Below are 22,583 nucleotides of genomic sequence, written 5' to 3' on the forward strand. Positions count from 1 at the left end.
AGCGGGAGTTTAAGTATGTGGTCAATGATTACCTTTTTCTTTAGAAACCTGTTTCCACCCCACTGAGGAGGCCAGGCATGCTTGTACCAAAGCAGAATGTTTCACCCCTGGATATGTCAGGCTTGTCTCTAAAAAGTGATCAAGGTAGAGTAATCCTAAAATGTTTGCTTAGATAAATTTGGGTGCTTAAAATACTATGATATATTGATCAGTAAACGTGTGTTCTGTTCATTTTGATTCTGCCTTTCAAAGTAATTGACTACAGGTGTTTGAACACGATGGCACTAAAGTTGTAAAAGATCGGGTAATGTGCTTTCGTTGAAGTAACACTGGAGTTTTTTTTTTTTTTTTTTGCAAAAATCTGGTCTCGTTTTCTACCACTTCATATGTTATTAAACATACTTTTGGATTTAAGTGTTTATAGCTAGACACTTACATACAGTTGTTATAAAAGTAAAGATAAATTGAGCTAGCCTAGATAAAAACATAGCTAATCAGAGTCCTTCCTATTCCTTCTGGCTGTTTTTTATTAAATATGTTCTTTGTTAAAAATTTAATCTTCAGCAGTCTTAAGTGTGGCCAATCCTGGTAAATAATACCTCCTTACATTCTCACATTTCTTTCTTTCTTTAGAGAATCTGTAAGTGGTCTTGTGTATATTGGTAAAAAGTAAAGAGTGAACTAAATTGTCCATAGTTTATATCAGTTTTTCTACAGATTGTACTTAGTTTTATTTACCTAGCCCTTATATTTCTTGAGTATGGGTCACAGCTTTTCTTAAGTCATTCCTGAGATTCAGGGCTTATGTACAGCTAAATTACGTAGAGCTGGCTGCAAGTTTGAATAATTTTGTTACTTCATGCAAAGAGTGGTTACTACTTTAATCCTTGATAAGTGTAATTATAAAAATTGATTAATTTACCTGGTATAGCTGGTTTATTTTCTCTTTTCCAGCTCATTTAGGGATATAGGAACACAAGGAGAAAGGTTCTAAAACTTTTGGTTTTGTCAAAGGGGTAAATGCGAAATGCTCATCTTTTCGTGTTGTCTTTTTTATTTTTTTTAAGCTGTCCTTGGAGGCATTTTTTATTTTTTGAACATTTTTAGCCATGGCGAGCTACCTCCTCACTGTGAACAGCGCTTCCTCCCTTGTGAAATAGGCTGTGTTAAATATTCTCTCCAAGAAGGTATTATGGCAGATTTCCACAGCTTTATAAATCCTGGTAAGTGGCCAGTTAGAGTAGATGCTAGATCTTTAAAAGTTGTCTTTTATATTGACCTTATTTGATAATAGTATTTTTATTAAAAGCAGTTGTGTAGGTAAGTTCTTAATGTAACACAGGACTTCATAATAATTGGATGAAAAACTTTAGAACTAAGTGTTGACACAGAGTTTTTGGTTTAGTCTTTTAACCTCAAGTAAGCATTAGAGTTGGGTGGATAGAATGCTTGAAAAATGTGTAGACTGCTATTTGCTTATTTGCAGTCTTACATCTTAGAATTTCCTGAAAGCTTCTTATACCTTTGCTCTTTTCTTTACCCCATCCTTCACCTCCACAGTCACTAGTTTTTAACTTGCTATTGCCTTATAACCTTGAGCAAAGTACTTATCCTTTCTGAACCTATTAGCTCTATAAATTGGGAATAATGCCTATTGGAGGCCTGTTCTAAGGAATACATGAGAAGGTATGGAAATAGCGTAGTATTTAATAGGCTCTCGGGTATTCTCATTATTTTTTCTTCCTACTACTCCACCCCATCAAAAGCAATTAGTAATGAAGACATAGGATTTGATTCAATTCCCAAGTTGGTAAAGAGTAGTTAAGGGAGTACTATACCTTTAAAGGTAAGTGGGAGGGATGTGTAGGGGGAAGAGTAAAGGAGAAGAGGTTGGGAAAAGAAGAATTTCATCTTCAGTTTTATCAATTGCTTTAAAATTCATTAGGACAGTCCAGTACTTTTCCTTGTTTTGAGATAACAAGAAAAATTTTCCTACTTAACACTTAGGAGAGTTGCTGCTTAGGACACGTCAAAAAACTACTTTTTTCTGTACGGGTGTAAAACATTAAAAAATAGAATTTGGAGACTTTTTTCCTCCAAGAAATACGTAAATACCTTGCTATATCAAGGGCCTCATGAATCCCTGTGGCCTCTTCGTGGACCCCTGGCTAAGATTCCTTTAGCACAAATTTTCTTTACCTAGTATTTCTTTCTCTGTGAGGAATAACTTGCTTTTTAAAGTAGCTTAGACAATATACCAAGATTCTTTGATAGTCATAATAGCTTCGGTTAGGAAAAAAGTCCCCTAGGAGGGTTTAATCTTCTGTAATTTCACATAGCAGTAACAAGTACCTATGTTATGATTTGGTTATCCTGTGGAATATTACTGTAGCACAACCGGAGAGCTTCCAGATTTCTGCTTCTCTCAATAAAATATTTTGTATTACAGGTGAAATTCCACGAGGATTTCGGTTTCATTGTCAGGCTGCAAGTAAGTATAAAGTAATGGGGTAGAATATAGGCATTGAATACGTGTGTACCTGGTTAAGATGCTGCTTTAAACAGACACATAAAACATTGATTGGGGGGAAGAATAACCTCAATTATTGTTGGAGAATCTTCATAGAAGTGGTAGATGGTGTATGTAATCCTCAAAAACTTCAAAATTATATAGAATGAAAGGAGAATATCCTTTTCCCTTTATGGAGATTGTGTTTTTATTTTCTTCTTTTTTTCTGCTTATATCGTTTGGCTTGAAGATCAGCGGCTTTTACCCACCAGGTGCATAGGTAGGTCTTTTAACAGGTATCAGGTTACCTAGATTTAGGGCCATTCACAGGAATATCCATTCAAAATTAAGGGATAAAAAGTTGATACTGGGCCTCCCTGGTGGCGCAGTGGTTGAGAGTCTGCCTGCCGATGCAGGGGACACGGGTTCGTGCCCCGGTCCGGGAGGATCCCACATGCCGCGGAGCGGCTGGGCCTGTGAGCCGTGGCCGCTGAGCCTGCGCGTCCGGAGCCTGTGCTCCGCAACGGGAGAGGCCACAACAGTGAGAGGCCCGAGTACCGCAAAAAAAAAAAAAAAAAAAAGTTGATACTTCAAAAATAACAGAATGTTATACAGCAAAACAGCTATGAATTAATTTTTCAGATGAGGAAAATGGGTTTCTATTTTAGTATTTTGCAACCAAAGGATGTGACTGTATATCTAAGCTCTTGTACTCTTTTCTAGAAACTAGATTTTAACCAGTTTCTTATTTGATTCAAATGAAAATCATGATAATAGGTTTGCTTTTTAAGTTTTATTCAAAATGTCAGTTTTTTTCTTAAAAATGTAGGCAATTAGCCAGTAGAAGTGTTTGAAATTAGAAATAAGTTTTTCAAATCTGCCATAACAAGCAGCTGTTTTGTAATACTTAAAATATTGTTCTTTATAAGTGAAGAGAATATTTTAGGCTCATTTTTGGTTATGTCCTTTGAGTTTTTTCCAGTCTCAGTGAAAAATATGTCCTAGTCCTTTTTTTGTTTGCCTGGGATCAGGGCTGTAGGCCTTGGAACAAGGAGTTTAAGGCAGTTTTTTTAAGTAAGTTTGTAGCTTTGAATGAAAAAAATTATAGAATAAAAATTCTGTTGTAACTTTGAGGTGTGAACCTAGCTAATCTCAAGTGTTACATTGTCTGAGGTTATTTGACAAAATAGGTAGTGGTAAAACCAAAAATAGAAACTTAGCTGGTGAATTAATTTCACATTTTTACTTAAGTTCTTTTTCTGGTTTGCTCATCTGATGAGTGCATTGGAATCCCTATGTGCCAGACACTCATTTGTGAGAATGTCCCTTTACTGTTTATCTTGTTTCTGATTAAATTTTTAAAAAAATTATTTTTAAAGGCTTATTTTTACAGTCTTTCCAAATTAACTGATTAACAGAAAGTGGTTCTTTTTTTTCTAACATTTTTATTGGGGTATAATTGCTTTACAATGGTGTGTTAGTTTCTGCTTTATAATAAAGTGAATCAGCTATACATATACATATATCCCCATATCTCCTCCCTCTTGTGTCTCCCTCCCTCCCTCCCTATCCCACCCCTCTAGGTGGTCACAAAGCACTGAGCTGATCTCCCTGTGCTATCTGGCTGCTTCCCACTAGCTATCTGTTTTACATTTGGTAGTGTATATATGTCCATGCTACTGTCTCACTTCATCCCAGCTTACCCTTCCTCCTCCCCGTGTCCTCAAGTCCATTCTCTACACCTGCATCTTTATTCCTGTCCTGCTAGGTCCTTCAGAACCGTTTTTTTTTTAGATTCCATATATATGTGTTAGCACATGGTATTTGTTTTTCTGTTTCTGACTTACTTCACTCTGTATGACAGACTCTAGGTCCATCCACCTCACTACAAATAATTTCATTTCTTTTTATGGCTGAGTAATATTCCATTGTATATATGTGCCACATCTTCTTTATCCATTCATCTGTCAGTGGACACTTAGGTTGCTTCCATGTCCTGGATATTGTAAATAGAGTTCCAATGAACATTGTGATACATGACTCTTTTTGAATTATGGTTTTCTAAGGGTATATGCCCAGTAGTGGCATTGCTGGGTCGTATGGTAGTTCCATTTTTAGTTTTTTTAAGGAACCTCCATACTGTTCTCCACAGTGGCTGTATCAATTTACATTCCCACCAGCAGTGCAAGAGGGTTCCCTTTTCTCCACACCCTCTCCAGCATTTACTGTTTGTAGATTTTTTGATGATGGCCATTCTGACTGGTGTGAGGTGATACCTCACTGTAGTTTTGATTTGCATTTCTCTAATGGTTAGTGATGTTGACAATCCTCCCATTTACCATTGGAACAAAAAGAATAAAATACCTAGGAATAAACCTACCTAAGAAGACAAAAGACCTGTATAGAAAGGTCTTACAGAAAACTGTAAGACACTGATGAAAGAAATTAAGGATGATACAAACAGATGGAGAGATATACCATGTTCTTGGATTGGAAAAATCAACGTTGTGAAAATGACTATACTACCCAAAGCAATCTACAGAGCCAGTGCAATCCCTATCAAACTACCAATGGCATTTTTCACACAACTAGAACAAAAAATTTCACAATTCGTAGAGAAAGTGTGGTTCTTAGAAACAAACCTATTAAGGACTCTAGGAATGTTTTCTTGAGTTTTTTTTCAGACTAATTAAAACTGAGCACAATGTTTTTCATTCAGGAAACCTAAGATCCTTGGAGCTCACCAATTTAAGGGTGTCTTAAATTGCCAATTTGATAACCCTGAGAAATGTGCCAGTTAAATAAGACAAATGAGTGTATTAGAGTGACAGCTATGTCGACATAATAACTAAAAATGCCCAGGCTAGTGCAATCAAGCTGATATTTAGGAAAAGACCGTGTTTCATACAGTAACACACTGAAGCAATTAAAATTTGATGTGGTTACAATTTGATTAGAAGTTAAGGAATGTGCATGTAGATGTTTCAAATGCTCCTGTGCTATCTGGCCTTTTAAGAAGTAGTTACAAGTGAAATCAAGCGAAGGCTTCGTGGGCATTATGGTTTAGCACATAATATTGAAGAATTTCAAGATTGGAAGAGATTTTGATAGACTCCCCCCCCCAACCCGTATGTTCCTCTGAAGGGGAGTGCAGGTTCTGTATGTGTGTGTTGGAGTGGGGAGGAGGTAGGAGGTTTGGGCCCATCTCATTCTCCCACACTTCCCCAGAGCAGCTCTGCTTCTGTCTATTTCACTAATTAATGATTTTTGAGAGAGAAGCTCTGCTTTAAAAGGAGCAAAGCCTTAGAAACTGCTTTTAGCTTCCTGTACAAAAGGTCTGTCAGCTTTTAAAATGAAGCTTCATACACAAAAACATCATAACATTCACTTAAGGTGGAAAGAATATTAATGATCAGCAGTGCACCTGCTATCAATCAGCTGAAGAAATAGCACATTGCTGTTATCATTGAAGACCGCTATATTTTTCCCTGATTTCATCCTCCCTCTTAAGAGAACCACTGTTCTGAATTTTGTGTTAGTTCCTTTGTTTTATGAATAATTTTATGATAAATACATATTTAAATGGTGTATTTAATTCTGCTTGAACTTTGATTTAACATATTGTGTATATTTCTTGTATTTTTGTTAACTCAACAATGTCTTTTCCCCATTTCTCCATTGGATTGTTTTTCATCTTTTTTTGGTTTATGGAAGTTTATAATATGTTTTTATTGATTGTTTTAATTGTGTGCAGATACCTGTTTGCAGTTTGTGCCTTGCATTTTTTTACTCTCTTTATGGTGTATTTTAATGAACAGAAGTTTTTATTTTTAGTTCAGTAAATGTATCTTTTCCATCATGGTTGTGGGGTTTTTTGGTCTTATTTAAGATTTCCCTTCTACTTGAAGGCCATGAAGATATATTTATTCTCTTCTATAGTTCCAAGTTCTTATTCCACCTGGAATTGACTTATGTATGATGTGAGGAAAAGATTCAGTTCCGTTTTTTTCACATGTGGATCATCAGTTGTCTCAGTGTATTTTATTGAATAATCAATTTTTCCCCATATGTAGTGCCACCTGTATCATATCACGTTTCATTTTATGCATGAGTCTTTCTGATATCTTCTGTTCTATAGACCTGCTTGTTCTTTGGTGCCCATGTCATATGTTAAACATGATATTTTGATCGTATTTACTTGACTTTGTTCTTTTGGAATATTGTGGTTATTCTTGACTTTTTGCTTTTCCACATACAATTCAGAATCAGTTTATCATGCTTCACAAAAAGCTTGTTGAGATTTAGAATCTCAGGATTTGGAACCACAGGATTCTAATCTCAGGATTTGGGTTTTTTTAAGGGAGTGTTTATGTATTTTTATATTTTTAAATTTTTAAATGTTATGCAGTTTTAAAGATTACTTTCCACTTACAGATACTACAGAATATTGGCTATATTCTCCATGTTGTACAATACATTCTTGATCCTGTCTTACAGCCAGTACTTTGTAACTCCCACTCCCCCACTCCTATATTGCACCTCTCCCACTGGTAGCCACTGGTTAGTTCTTTATATGTGTGAGTTTGCTTCTTTTATGCTATATTCGCTAGTTTGTTTTTTTAGATCCACATATAAGCGATGTCATGCAGTATTGATCTCTCTCTGTCTGGCTTCTTCACTTAGCATAGTGCCCTCCAAGTCCATCCACGTTGCTGCACATGGCAGAATTGTGTTCTTTTCTGTGGCTGAGTAGTAGTCCTATGCATATATATATACCACAGCTGCTTCTTTAATTTTTATTTTATATTGGAATATAGTTGATTTACAACATTGTGTTAGTTTCAGGTATACAGAAAACTGATTTAGTTATACATATGTCTATTCTTCTTCAGATTCTTTTCCCATATAGGTTATTACAGAGTATTGAGTAGAGTTCCCTGTGCTATAGAGTAGATCCTTGTTAATTATCAATTTTATGTATAGTAGCGTGTATATGTTAATCCCAAACTCCTAATTTATCCCTCCCCCCTCCACCTTTCCCCTTTGGTAACCATAAATTTGTTTTCTGAGTCTATGAATCTTTTTTAAGTAAGTTCATTTGTATCATTTTTCTTTTTTAGATTCAACATATAAGGAATATCATATGATATTTGTCTTTGGCTTACTTCACTGAATATAATATTCTCTGGGTCCATCCATGTTGCTGCAAATGGCATTATATTCTTTCTTATGGCTGAGTATCTCCATTGTATATGTGTACCACATCTTTATCCATTGCTCTTTTGATGGATATTTAGGTTGCTTCCTTGTCTTGGCTATTTGAAATAGTGCTACAGTGAACACTGGGGTGCATGTATCTTTTTGAAATATGGTTTTCTCTGGATATATGCCCAGGAGTGCAATTGCTAGATCATATGGCAGCTCTATTTTTAGTTTTTTAAGAAACCTCCATACTCTTCTCCATAATGGTTGTACCAGTTTACATTCCCAGCAAGAGTGTAGGAGGGTTCCCTTTTCTCCGCAACCTCTCCAGCATTTATTGTTTGTAAACTTTTTGATGATAGCCATTCTGACGAGTGTGAGGTAATAACTCACTGTAGTTTTGGTTTACATTTCTCTCATAATTAGTGATGTTAGCATCTTTTCACGTGCTTTTTGGCCATCTGTATGTCTTCTTTGGAGAAATACATCTTTAGGCCTTCTATCCATTTTTTTTTAACATCTTTATTGGGGTATAATTGCTTTACAATGGTGTGTTATTTTCTGCTTTATAACAAAGTGAATCAGTTATACATATACATATGTTCCCATATCTCTTCCCTCTTACATCTCCCTCCCTCCCACCCTCCCTATCCCACCCCTCCAGGCTGTCACAAAACACCGAGCTGATCTCCCTGTGCTATGCGGCTGCTTCCCACTAGCTATCTACCTTACGTTTGGTAGTGTATATATGTCCATGCCTCTCTCTCGCTTTGTCCCAGCTCACTTTCCCCCTCCCCATATCCTCAAGTCTGCTCTCTAGTAGGTCTGTGTCTTTACTCCTGTCTTACTCCTAGGTTCTTCATGACATTTTTTTTCTTAAAATCCATATATATGTGTTAGCATATGGTATTTGTCTTTCTCTTTCTGACTTACTTCACTCTGTATGACAGACTCTAGGTCTATCCACCTCATAACAAATAGTTCAATTTCGTTTCTTTTTATGGCTGAGTATTATTCCATTGTATATATGTGCCACATCTTCTTTATCCATTCATCCGATGATGGGCACTTAGGTTGTTTCCATCTCCGGGCTATTGTAAATAGAGCTGCAATGAACATTGTGGTACGTGACTCTTTTTGAATTATGGTTTTCTCAGGGTATATGCCCAGTAGTGGGATTACGGGGTCATATGGTAGTTCTTTTTGTATTTTTTTATGGAACCTCCATACTGTTCTCTGTAGTGGCTGTACCAATTCACATTCCCACCAGCATTGCAAGAGTGTTCCCTTTTCTCCACATTCTCTCCAGGATTTGTTTCTAGGTTTTTTGATGATGGCCATTCTGACTGGTGTGAGATGATATCTCATTGTAGTTTTGATTTGCATTTCTCTAATGATTAATGATGTTGAGCATTCTTTCATGTGTTTGTTGGCAGTCTGTATATCTTATTTGGAGAAATGTCTGTTTAGGTCTTCTGCCCATTTTTGGATTGGGTTGTGTTTTATTATTGAGCTGCATGAGCTGCTTGTAAATTTTGGAAATTAATCCTTTGTCAGTTGCTTCATTTGCAAATATTTTCTCCCACTCTGAGGGTTGTCTTTTGGTCTTGTTGATGGTTTCCTTTGCTGTGCAAAAGCTTTGAAGTTTCATTGGGTCCCATTTGTTTTGTTTGTTTTTATTTCCATTTCTCTAGGAGGTGGGGCAAAAAGGATCTTGCTGTGGTTCATGTCATAGAGTGTTCTGCCTATGTTTTCCTCTAAGAGTTTGATAGTTTCTGGCCTTACATCTAGGTCTTGAATCCATTGTGAGCTTATTTTTGTGTATGGTGTTAGGGAGTGATCTAATCTCAAACTTTTACACGTACTTGTCCAGTTTTCCCAGCACCACTTATTGAGGAGGCTGTCCTTTCTTCACTGTACATTCCTGCCTCCTTTATCAAAGATAAGGTGACCATATGTGGGTGGGTATATCTCTGGGCGGCTTTCTATCCTGTTCCATTGATCTATGTTTCTATTTTTGTGCCAGTACCATACTCTCTTGATTACTGTAGCTTTGTAGTATAGTCTGAAGTCAGGGAGCCTGATTCCTCCAGCTCCGTTTTTCGTTCTCAAGATTGCTTTGGCTATTCAGGGTCTTTTGTGTTTCCATACAAATTGTGAAATTTTTTGTTCTAGTTCTGTGAAAAATGCTAGTGGTAGTTTGATAGAGATTGCATTGACTCTGTAGATTGCTTTGGGTACTAGAGTCATTTTCACAATGTTGATTGTTCCAATACAAGAACGTGGTATATCTCTCCATCTATTTGTATCATCTTTAATTTCTTTCATCAGTGTCTTATAATTTTCTGCATACAGGCATTTTGTCGCCTTAGGTAGGTTTATTCCTAGATACTTTATTCTTTTTGTTGCAGTGGTAAATGGGAGTGTTTTCTTGATTTCACGTTCAGATTTTTCATCATTAGTGTCTGGGAATGCCAGAGATTTCTGTGCATTAATTTTGTATCCTGCTGCTTTACCAGATTCATTGATTAGCTCTAGTAGTTTTCTGGTAGCATCTTTAGGATTCTCTATGTATAGTATCATGTCATCTGCAAACAGTGACAGCTTCACTTTCTTCTTTTCCGATTTGGATTCCTTTTATTTCCTTTTCTTCTCTGATTGCTGTGGCTAAAACTTCCGAAACTATGTTGAATAAGAGTGGTGAGAGAGGGCAACCTTGTCTTGTTCCTGATCATACTGGAAATGCTTTCAGTTTTTCACCATTGAGGACGATGTTGGCTGTGGATTTGTCATATATGGCCTTTAGAATGTTGAGGACAGTTCCCTCTATGCCTACTTTCTGCAGGGTTTTTATCATAAGTGGGTGTTGAATTTTGTCAAAAGCTTTCTCTGCATCTATTGAGATGATCATATGGTTTTTCTCCTTCAATTTGTTAATATGGTTTATCACATTAATTGTTTTGCGTATATTGAAGAATCCTTGCATTCCTGGATAAACCCCACTTGATCATGGTGTATGATCCTTTGAATGTGCTGTTGGATTCTGTTTGCTAGTATTTTGTTGAGGATTTTTGCATCTATGTTCATTAGTGATATTGGCTTGTAGTTTTCTTTCTTTGTGACATCCTTGTCTGGTTTTGGTATCAAGGTGATGGTGGCCTGGTAGAATGAGTTTGGGAGTGTTCCTCCCTCTGCTATATTTTGGAAGAGTTTGAGCAGGATAGATGTTAGCTCTTCTCTAAATGTTTAATAGAATTCACCTGTGAAGCCATCTGGTCCTGGGCTTTTGTGTGTTGGAAGATTTTTAATGACAGTTTCAATTTCAGTGCTTGTAATTGGTCTGTTCATATTTTCTGTTTCTTCCTGATTCAGTCTTGGCAAGTTGTGCATTTCTAAGAATTTATCCATTTCTTCCAGGTTGTCCATTTTATTGGCATAGACTTGCTTGTAGTAATCTCTCATGATCTTTTGTATTTCTGCAGTGTCAGTTGTTACTTCTCCTTTTTCATTTCTAATTCTATTGATTTGAGTCTTCTCCCTTTTCTTCTTGATGAGTCTGGCTAATGGTTTATCTATTTTGTTTATCTTCTCAAAGAGCCAGCTTTTAGTTTTCTTGATCTTTGCTATCATTTCCTTCATTTCTTTTTTATTTATTTCTGATTTGATTTTCATGATTTCTGTCCTTCTGCTAACTTTGGGGTTGTTTTGTTCTTCTTTCTCTAATTGCTTTAGGTGCAAGTTTAGGTAGTTTATTTGAGATGTTTCCTTTTTCTTAAGGTGGGCTTGTATTGCTATAAACTTTCCTCTTAGAACTGCTTTTGCTGCATCCCATAGGTTTTGGGTCGTCGTGTCTCCATTGTCATTTGTTTCTAGGTATTTCTTTATTCCCTCTTTGATTTTTTCAGTGATCACTTTGTTATTAAGTAGTGTATTGTTTAGCCTCCATGTGTTTGTATTTTTTACAGATCTTTTCCTGTAATTGATATCTAGTCTCATAGCATTGTGGTCGGAAATGATACTTGATACAGTTTCAATTTTCTTAAATTTACCAAGGCATCATTTGTGACCCAAGATATGATCTATCCTGGAGAATGTTCCATGAGCACTTGAGAAAAATGTGTATTCTGTTGTTTTTGGATAGAATGTCCTGTAAATATCCATTAAGTCCATCTTGTTTAATGTATCATTTAAAGCTTGTGTTTTCTTATTTATTTTCATTTTGAATGATCTGTCCATTGGTGAAAGTGGGGTGTTAAAGTCCCCTACTATGAATGTGTTACTGTCGATTTCCCCGTTTATGGCTGTTAGTATTTGCCTTATGTATTGAGGTGTTCCTTTGTTGGATGCATAAATATTTACAATTGTTATATCTTCTTATTGGATCGATCCCTTGATCATAATGTAGTGTCCTTCTTTGTCTCTTCTAATAGTCTTTATTTTAAAGTCTATTTTGTCTGATATGAGAATTGCTACTCCAGCTTTCTTCTGGTTTCCATTTGCATGAAATATCTTTTTCCATCCCCTTACTTTCAGTCTGTATGTGTCTCTAGGTCTGAAGTGGGTCTCTTGTAGACAGCATATATATAGGTCTTGTTTTTGTATCCATTCAGCCAATCTGTGTCTTTTGGTGGGAGCATTTAGTCCATTTACATTTAAGGTAATTATCGATATGTATGTTCCTATTCCCATTTTCTAAATTGTTTTGGGTTCGTTATCGTAGGTCTTTTCCTTCTCTTGTGTTTCTTGCCTAGAGAAGTTCCTTTAGCAGTTGTTGTAAAGCTGGTTTGGTGGTGCTGAACTCTCTCAGCTTTTGCTTGTTTGTAAAGGTTTTAATTTCTCCATCAAATCTGAATGAGATCCTTGCTGGGTAGAGTAATCTTGGTTGCAGGTTTTTCTCCTTCATCACTTTAAATATGTCCTGCCAGTCCCTTCTGGCTTGCAGAGTTTCTGCTGAAAGATGAGCTGTTAACCTTATGGGGATTCCCTTGTGTGTTATTTGTTATCTTTCCCTTGCTGCTTTTAATATGCTTTCTTTGTATTTAATTTTTGGTAGTTTGATTAATATGTGTCTTGGCGTATTTCTCCTTGGATTTATCCTGTATGGGACTCTCTGTGCTTCCTGGACTTGATTAATGATTTCCTTTCCCATATTAGGGAAGTTTTCAACTATAAGCTCTTCAAATATTTTCTCAGTCCCTTTCTCTTTCTCTTCTTCTGGAACCCCTATAATTCGAATGTTAGTGCGTTTAATGTTGTCCCAGAGGTCTCTGAGACTGTCCTCAGTTCTTTTTATTCTTTTTTCTTTATTCTGCTCTGTGGTAGTTATTTCCACTATTTTATCTTCCAGGTCACTTATCCGTTCTTCTGCCTCAGTTATTCTGCTATTGATCCCATCTAGAGTATTTTTCATTTCATTTATTGTGGTGTTCATCGTTGTTTGTTTCATCTTTAGTTCTTCTAGGTCCTTGTTAAATGTTTCTTGCATTTTGTCTATTCTATTTCCAAGATTTTGGATCATCTTTACTATCATTATTCTGAATTCTTTTTCAAGTAGACTGCCTATTTCCTCTTCATTTGTTAGGTCTGGGGTTTTTATCTTGCTCCTTCATCTGCTGTGTGTTTTTCTGTCTTCTCATTTTGTTTATCTTAGTGTATTTGGGGTCTCCTTTTTGCAGGCTGCAGGTTCGTAGTTCCCGTTGTTTTTCGTGTCTGTCCCCAGTGGCTAAGGTTGGTTCAGTGGGTTGTTAGGCTTCCTGGTGGAAGGGACTAGTGCCTGTGTTCTGGTGGATGATGCTGGATCTTGTGTCTCTGGTGGGCAGGTCCACATCTGGTGGTGTGTTTTGGGGTGTCTGTGCACTTATGATTTTAGGCAGCCTTTCTGCTAATGGGTGGGGTTGTGTTCCTTTCTTGCTAGTTGTTTGGCATAGGATGTCCTGCACTGTAGCTTGCAGGTCATTGAGTGAAGCTGGGTGCTGTCATTGAGATGGAGATCTCTGGGAGATTTTCGCCATTTGATATTATGTTGAGCTGGGAGCTCTCTTGTTGACCAGTGTCCTGAAGTTGGCTCTCCCACCTCAGAGGCACAGCACTGACTCCTGGCTACAGCACTAAGAGCCTTTCATCCACACGGCAATTCTAATAGTAGCTTTTACTTTTTCACCACTTCCCAAAATTATAGTTCTCTTTTTCTGTTTAGCAGCTTTGGATGGTTCCTTCACCGATGGAGAAGTTATCCAGTGGTACTTTCGCACTGCCGTAGTCTCAAAGCTCTGTGTATGCTCTTTAGATGGTTAACACATTTACCCCAAGAGCAACGCTGCAAGCTTGGCAGGCCTGCCTCTGAGTTTGTATCCAGATACCAAATCTTGTTTACCCCAAGTTGTTGAATTTTTTCAGTTTTATCACATTGCATACTCTAGTTTGCTTCCTCTACTTAGCTTCCAAATGTTGGTTGTTGGGTTTTTACCCTCCAGGCAGGAGATTGCAATAGTCTCTTCTGGAGAAACTTCTGTGATCCTAAGCCCTTTTAAGTCAGGAACTGAGGGAGATTCTGAAACTCTTCTTGCTGTAGTCACCAGCACCAGTAGACACTGGCATCTGCAAATCCTCTCCAAAGATGATTCATGGACAGCTTTATCTCTGCTAGTGTTGGAGGGTCTCCTGCAGAGGCGGGGGGTGGCTGTGGCTCACCATGGGGACAAGGACACTGGCAGCAGAAGTTCTGGGAAGTACTCCTTGGTGTGAGCCCTCCCAGAGTCTGCCATTAGCCCCACAAAACAGCACAGGTAGGCTCCAGTGTTCGGTTGCCTCAGGCCAAACAACCTATCCATTTTTTTTAACATCTTTATTGGAGTATAATTGCTTTACAATGGTGTGTTAGTTTCTGCTTTATAACAAAGTGAATCAGTTATACATATACATATGTTCCCATATCTCTTCCCACCCTCCCTCTCCCACCCCTCTAGGTGGTCACAAACCACCGACCTGATCTCCCTGTGCTATGCGGCTGCTTCCTACGTGCTATCTGTTTTACGTTTGGTAGTGTATATATGCCCATGCCACTCTCTCACTTTGTCAGAGCTTACCCTTCCCCCTCCCCATATCCTCAAGTCCATTCTCTAGTAGGTCTGTGTCTTTATTCCCATCTTACCCCTAGGTTCTTCATGAACTTTTTTTTTCTTAGATTCCATAGATATGTGTTAGCATACGGTATTTGTTTTTCTCCTTCTGACTTACTTCATGCTCTATAACAGACTCTAGTTCCATCCACCTCACTACAAATAACTCGATTTCGTTTCTTTTTATGGCTGAGTAATACTCCATTGTATATATGTGCCACATCTTCTTTATCCACTCATCTGTTGATGGACACTTAGGTTGCTTCCATGTCCTGGCTATTGTAAATAGTGCTGCAATGAACATTTTGGTACATGACTATTTTTGAATTATGGTTTTCTCAGGGTATATGCCCAGTAGTGGGATTGCTGGGTCGTATGGTAATTCTATTTGTAGTTTTTTAAGGAACCTCCATACTGTTCTCCATAGTGGCTGTATCACTTTGCATTCCCACCAACAGTGCAAGAGTGTTCCCTTTTCTCCACACCCTCTCCAGCATTTATTGTTTCTAGATTTTTTTGATGATGGCCATTCTGACCGGTGTGAGATGATATCTCATTGTAGTTTTGATTTGCATTTCCCTAATGATTAATGATGTTGAGTGTTCTTTCATGTGTTTGTTGGCAGTCTGTATATCTTTGGAGAAATGTCTATTTCGGTCTTCTGCCCATTTTTGGATTGGGTTTTTGTTTGGTTTTTTGTTATTGAGTGCATGAACTGCTTGTGAATTTTGGAGATTAATCCTTTGTCAGTTACTTCATTTGCAAATATTTTCTCCCATTCTGAGGGTTGTCTTTTGGTCCTGTTTATGGTTTCCTTTGCTATGCAAAAGCTTTGAAGATTCATTAGGTCCCATTTGTTGATTTTTGTTTTTATTTCCATTTCTCTAGGAGGTGGGGCAAAAAGGATCTTGCTGTGATTTATGTCATAGAGTGTTCTGCCTATGTTTTCCTCTAAGAGTTTGATAGTTTCTGGCCTTACATTTAGGCCTTTAATCCATTTTGGGTTTATTTTTGTGTATGGTGTTAGGGAGTGTTCTAATTTCATACTTTTACACGTACCTGTCCAGTTTTCCCAGCACCACTTATTGAAGAGGCTGTCTTTTCTCCACTGTATATTCTTGCCTCCTTTATCAAAGATAAGGTGTCCATATGTGCATGGTTTTATCTCTGGGCTTTCTATCCTGTTCCATTGATCTGTATTTCTGTGTTTGTGCCAGTACCATACTGTCTTGATTACTGTAGCTTTGTAGTATAGTCTGAAGTCAGGGAGCCTGATTCCTCCAGCTCCATTTTTCGTTCTCAAGATTGCTTTGGCTATTCATGGTTCTACCCATTTTTTGATTGGGTTTATTTTTTTGATACTGAGCTGCATGAGCTGTTTGTAGGTTTGGGAGATCAATGCATTGTTGGTCACCTCATTTGGAAATGTTTTCTCCAATTCTGTGGGTTGTCTTTCTGTTTTGTTTATGGTTTCCTTTGCTGTGCAAAAGCTTTTAAGTTTAATTCAGTCTAATTTATTTATTATTTTTGTTTTCATTACTCTAGGATGTGAATCCAAAAAGATATTGCTGCAACTTATGTCAAAGAGTGTTCTGCCTGTTTTTTCCTCTAAGGCTTTTATAGTATTCAGTCTTACATTGAGATCTTTAATCCATTTTGTGTTTATTTTTGTGTATGGTGTTAGAGAATGTTCTAATTTCATTCCTTTACATGTAGCTGTGTAGTTTTCCCAGCACCACTTATTGAAGAGACTGTTTTTTCTCCATTATATATTCTTGCCTTCTTTGTCGTAGATTAATTGACCATAGGTGCGTGGGTTTATTTCTGGGCTTTCTATCCTATTGCATTGAGCTATAAGTCTGTCTTTTTGCCAGCACCATTGTGTTTTGATGACTATAGCTTTGTAGTGTAGTCTGAAGTCAGGGAGCCTGATTCTTCCAACTCTGTTTTTCTTTCTCAAGATTGCTTTGGCTATTCAGGGTCTTTTGTGTTTCTGTACAAATTTTAAATCTTTTGTTCTTGATCTGCCATTAGTAATTTGATAGGGATTGCACTGAATCTGTAGACTGCCTTTGGTAGTATAGTCATTTTGACAATATTGATTCTTCCAGTCCAAGAACACAGTATATCTTTCCATCTGTTTGTTTTTCATCTTCGATTTCTTTCATCAGTGTCTTATAGTTTTCAGAGTAAAGGCCTTTTGCCTCCTTAGGTAGATTTATTCCTAGGTATTTTATTCTTTTTGATGTAATGGTAAATGGAGTTGTTTCCTTAATTTCACTTTCTGATCTCTTGTTGTTAGTGTACAGAAATGCAAAAGATTTTGTGTATTAATTTTGTATCCTGCAACTTTACCGAATTGATGAGCACTAGTAGTTTTCTCATAGCATCTTTATGATTTCTTATGTATAGTATATGTCATATGTCTTATGTATGTATATGTCTTATGTATGTATATGTCATCTGTGAACAGTGACAGTTGTACTACTTTTCCAATTTGGATTCCTTTCTTTTTCTTCTCTGATTGCTGTGACTAGGACTTCCAAATTATGTTGAATAAAAGTGGGGAGAGTCGACCTCCTCATCTTGTACCTGATCTTAGAGGAAATGATTTTATGTTTTCACCATTGAGTATGATGTTGGGTTTGTTATGTTCCCTCTATGCCCACTTGCAGGAGAGTTTTTATCATCAATGGTGTTGGATTTTGTCAGAAGTTTTTCCTACATCTATTGAGATGATCATGTGGTTTTTCTTCTTCAATTTGTTAATGTGGTGTATCACGCTGATTGATTTGTGGATATTGAAAAATCCTTGCATCCCTGGGATAAATCCCACTTGATCGTGGTGTATTATCCTTTTAATGTATTGTTGGATTCTGTTTGCTAGTATTTTGTTGAGGATTTTTGCGTCTATGTTCATCAGTGATTTTGGCCTCTAATTTTCTTTTTTTGTGGTATCTTTGTCTGATTTTGGTATCAGGGTGATGGTGGCCTCATAGAATGTGTTTGGAAGTATGCCTTCGCCTGCCATTTTTTGGAAGAGTTTCAGAAGGATAGGTGTTAACTCTTCCCTACATGTTTGATAGAATTCATCTGTGAAGCCATCTGGTCCTGCACTTTTGTTTGTTGTGAGTTTTTAAATCACAGTTTCAATTTCAATACTTGTGATTGGTCTGTTCATATTTTCTATTTTTCCTGGTTCAGTTTTGGGAGATTGTACCTTTCTAAGAATTTGTCCTTTTCTTCTAGGTTGTCCATTTTATTGGCATACACTTGCTTGTAGTAGTCTCTTATGATCCTTTGTATTTCCTTGGTGTCTGTTGTAACTTCTTTTTCATTTCTAATTTTATTGATCTGAATCCTCTCCTTTTTTTCCTTTTTGAGTCTGGCTAAAGGCTTATCAATTTTGTTTACCTTTTCTAAGAACCAGCTTTTGGTTTCATTGATCTTTTCTGTTGTTTGCTTTGTCTCTCTTTCATTTATTTCTGCTCTCATCTTTATGATTTCTTTCCTTCTGCTAACTTTGGGTTTTGTTTGTTCTTTTTCCTTTAGTTGCTTTAGGTATAAGGTTGAGTTGTTTATTTGAGATTTTTCTTGTTTCCTGATGTAAGATTGTATTGCTGTCAACTTACCTCTTAGAACTGCTTTTGCTGAGTCCCATAGATTTTGGATAGTCATGCTTTCATTTTCATTTGCTTCTAGGTATATTTTGATTTCCTCTTTGATTTCTTTGGTGATCCATTGGTTGTTTACTAGCATATTGCTTAGCCTCTGAGTGTTTTTGGTTTTTACTTTTTTTTTTCTTATAGTTGATTTTTTTTTAATATCCTAGTGTTGTGGTTGGAAAAGATGCTTGATATGATTTCAGTTTTCCTAACTTTACCCAAGCTTGCTTTGTGGCCCAGCATGTGATCTATCCTGGAGAATGTTCCATGTGCAGTTGAGAAGAATGAGTATTGTGCTGCTTTTGGATGGAATGCTCTATAAATATCAATTAAGTCTTTCTGGTCTAATGTGTAATTTAAGGCCTGTGTTTCCTTACTGATTTTCAGTCTGGATAATCTATTCATAGATTTAAGTGGGGAGTTAAAGTTCTTTACTCTTAATTGTGTTACTGTCGATTTCTCCTTTTATGGCTGTTAGCATTTGCCTTATGTATCAAAGCACTCCTGTGTTGGCTGCATATATATTTATAATTGTTAAATCTTCTTGGATTGATCCTTTGATCATTATATAGTGTCCTTCTTTGTCTCTTGTAACAGTCTTTATTTTGAAGTCTACTTTGTCTGATATGAGTATTGTTACTCCAGCTTTCCTTTGATTTCCTTTTGCATGGAATACCTTTTTCCATCCTCTCACCACTTTCAGTCTGTATGTGTCCCTAGATCCGAATTGGGTCTCTTGTAGGATATATATATATAGGTCTTGTTTTTGTATCCATTCAGCCGGCGTGTGTCTTTTGGTTGGAACATTTGATCCATTTACATTTAAGGTAATTACCCATATGTATGGTCTTATTGCCATTTTGTTAGTTGTTTTGGATTTGTTTCTGTAGGTCTTCTTTCTAACCTTTCTCTTGTTCTCTTGTGATTTGATGACTATCTTTAGTGTTGTTTGATTTTTTCTTTTTTGTGTATATATCTATTGTAGATTTTTGGTTTGAGGTTACTAATGAGGTTTTGATATAGCAGTCTATATACATACAAGTTTGTTTTAAGCTGCTGGTCTCTCAGTTTCAAATGCATTTCCAGTGTCCTGCATTTGTACCCTCCTCATGTCAGGATTGCTGGTTTTGATACCATATTTGTAGGTGGATGATTTCCTGCCTTTATTGTATATTTACCTTTACTGGTGAGATTACTCATTTGTAATTTTCTTGTATTCTGGTGGTCTTTTCCGCCTAGAGAATTTCCTTTAGCATTTGTTGTACAGCAGGTTTGGTGGCGCTGAATTCTGTCAACTTTTGCTTGTCTGTAAAGCTTTTGATTTCTATGTCAAATCTGAATGAGAACCTTGCTGGGTAGAGTATTTTTGGTTGTAGGTTTTTCCCTTTCATCACTTTAAGTATATTATGTCACTCCCTTCTGGCTTGCAGAGTTTCAGCTGAACAATCAGATGATAACCTTATGGGGATTTTCTTGTATGTTATTTGTTGCTTTTCCCTTGTTGCTTTTTTTTTTTTTTTTTTTTTTTTTTTTTTTTTTTTTGCGGTACACGGGCCTCTCACTGTTGTGGCCTCTCCCATTGCGGGGCACAGGCTCCGGACGCGCAGGCTCAGCGGCCATGGCTCACGGGCCCAGCCGCTCCGCGGCATGTGGGATCCTCCCGGACCGGGGCACGAACCCGTGTCCCCTGCATCGGCAGGCGGACTCTCAACCGCTGCGCCACCAGGGAAGCCCATCCCTTGTTGCTTTTAATATTTTCTTTTTGTCCTTAATTTTTGTCAAATTGATTAACATGTGTCTCAGCACATTCCTCCTTGGATTTATGCTATATGGTACTCGCTGCACTTCCTGGACTTGGGTGACTGTTTCCTTTCCCATGTTAGGGAATTTTTCAGCTACTATCTCTTCAAATGTTTTCTCAGGTCCTTTTTCTCTCTCTTCTCCTTCTGTGACCCCAATCACGTGAATGTTTGTGCATTTAATGTTGTCCCAGAGGTCTCTTAAACTGTTTTCATTTCTTTTCATTCTTTTTTTCTTTATTCTGTTCCGTGGCATTGATTTCTACTATTCTGTCTTCCAGCTCACTTATCTATTATTCTGCCTCATTTATTCTGCTGTTTATTCTTCCCAGTGTATTTTTCATTTCAGGTATTGTATTGTTCCACTCTGTTTGTTCTTTATATTTTCTAGCTCTTGTTGAGCATTTCTTCTGTCTTCTTGGTGTGTGTCTCCATTCTTTTTCTGAGATCTTGGGTCATTTTTACTACCATTACACTCAATTCTTTTTCAGGTAGATTGCCTATCTCCACTTCACTTAGTTGTGCTTCTCGAGTTTTTATCTTGTTCCTTCATCTGGAACATATTCTTCTGCCATCTCATTTTGTCTAACTTTCTGTGTTTATGGCCCCATAGGCTTTAGGTTTGTGGTTCCTCTTCTGGTGTCTTCCCTGTGGTAGGGGAGGCTAGTCTAAGAGTCCTGTACAGGCTTCCTGGTGGGAGGGATTGGTGCCTGCCCACTGGTGTGTGGAGCTGGGTCTTGTCCCTCTGGTGGGCAGGGCTGTGTCAATGGGTGTGTTTAGAGGCAGCTCAGGGCTCAGGAAGACTTGAAGCAGCTTGTCTGTTGATGGGTGGAGTTGTGTTCCTGCCCTGTTAGTTTTTTTTTTATCTCAGCCATTAAACTTCCTCTTCTGGAATTAGCAACTTACTCCAGGGGGAAAACTGCCCCCAGAGCTAGACTAATCTCTCTGGATTTTATAATATTTTGCATCTTGATCTAATAATTCCTTGCTACTGCAGGTGCTATTGACATCCTAAATTTTTGTGGGAAGTTTGGTCTGAATTACTTGGTCCATATTTTACTGGAAGTAGAAGTATTCATCGTACAGTCTTTTAAAAAGCAGTCATTACTATCAAGGTCTCCAGCCTTATTAATAAACCAGATTCATGAAAGGCCACATAGGAATAGTGAAAACACTGTATAGGCTCTTTCACTTAACCTCGGTTTGAGTCCTGACTCCACTGTTCACCAGCTGTTAACTTACTGCTAACTTTTGTGTTTCTCAGTTAACTTACTGCTAACTTCTGTGTTTCTCAGTTATCTCTTTTCTAATATGTGTATATTGTCTACCTCATAAGATTATGGGATAAAATATGTAAAGTACCTAACCATAAGCAGGCTTGGTACAAGTGCTTAAATATGAGTTATCCACTGCTCCCTTCCTGTACCCTTACTTCTATACCTACTCCATAATATTTGTCTTAGTCAAATTTTTAACTCCTACCTACTTTTTATTTCCTTCAGGTGATTCTAGTCACAAGATTCCTATTTCAAACTTTGAATCTGGGTGTGACCAAGCAATGGTGTTACAAAACCTTTATAGATTCATTCATCCAAATCCAGGGAACTGGCCACCTGTCTACTGCAAGGTAATTTCAACATAAGAATTTCTTTTAAGTCATTACTTAGAAACCGAAAGATCCATGAAAGATACCCAAAGAAATAACTTTTGCCTGTGTATTAAAATATATATGTTCGTTCTTATTTTGAATGTAATTAGGTATAATGCTTTTTCTTCTAAATCTCTCTGGTATTGGAGGGATTTTGAAGACTGCAAAAACTGAATGTATTTCAGCTTCGGTCAATCTCATGTTTTTAGTTCCTCCTTCTGAAATATCTTCAATTGTTTTTACTCTGAAGGATGGATTTCTAGTCTGTACACCTATTCTCCTAGGCAAGAGAATTGTTTGTTCAAAATTGTTTTTGTAGCAGTCCCTTGACCTTCCTTTTGTAATCTTTATTCTTTGTTTTGTCTAAGTTCTTCTAGGCTAGGTGTCATAGAATTGGGTTTTAACCTTACTGTTTATTAGTGTCACCATGAACACAAATCACCTTATTTATCTTTTTCTGAACATTGGTTTCTTCATTTGCTTACCCTAAGTCTCACTTGCTGTTCATAAAGTATATTAACATTGCTTTATGAGCATAACTGGTTATTATTAGCAGTATTTTCTAGAATATGTTGCTCTGTTTTACAGTTCTTGTTTAGTTGTCACAGACTATTCAGTATCTCCCTTCTCACCATCCTTACC

The 22,583-nt window shown here is 37.1% G+C and overlaps 1 protein-coding gene across 2 annotated transcripts in view; it reads left to right on the forward strand.

The window, feature by feature from the left end:
• MAEL (maelstrom spermatogenic transposon silencer) overlaps positions 1-22,583 on the forward strand; it is a 109,195-nt gene that overhangs the window by 15,075 nt on the left and 71,537 nt on the right. For both annotated transcript variants that reach the window (XM_060033470.1, XM_060033466.1), the window contains 4 exons: positions 45-144; positions 1,068-1,223; positions 2,450-2,491; positions 21,796-21,920. In XM_060033470.1, the coding sequence (XP_059889453.1) occupies positions 45-144; positions 1,068-1,223; positions 2,450-2,491; positions 21,796-21,920 (423 nt within the window). The remainder of the gene's footprint in view (positions 1-44; positions 145-1,067; positions 1,224-2,449; positions 2,492-21,795; positions 21,921-22,583) is intronic.

The sequence above is a fragment of the Delphinus delphis genome, chromosome 1, assembly GCF_949987515.2.
Source record: "Delphinus delphis chromosome 1, mDelDel1.2, whole genome shotgun sequence".
Lineage (NCBI taxonomy): Eukaryota > Metazoa > Chordata > Mammalia > Artiodactyla > Delphinidae > Delphinus > Delphinus delphis.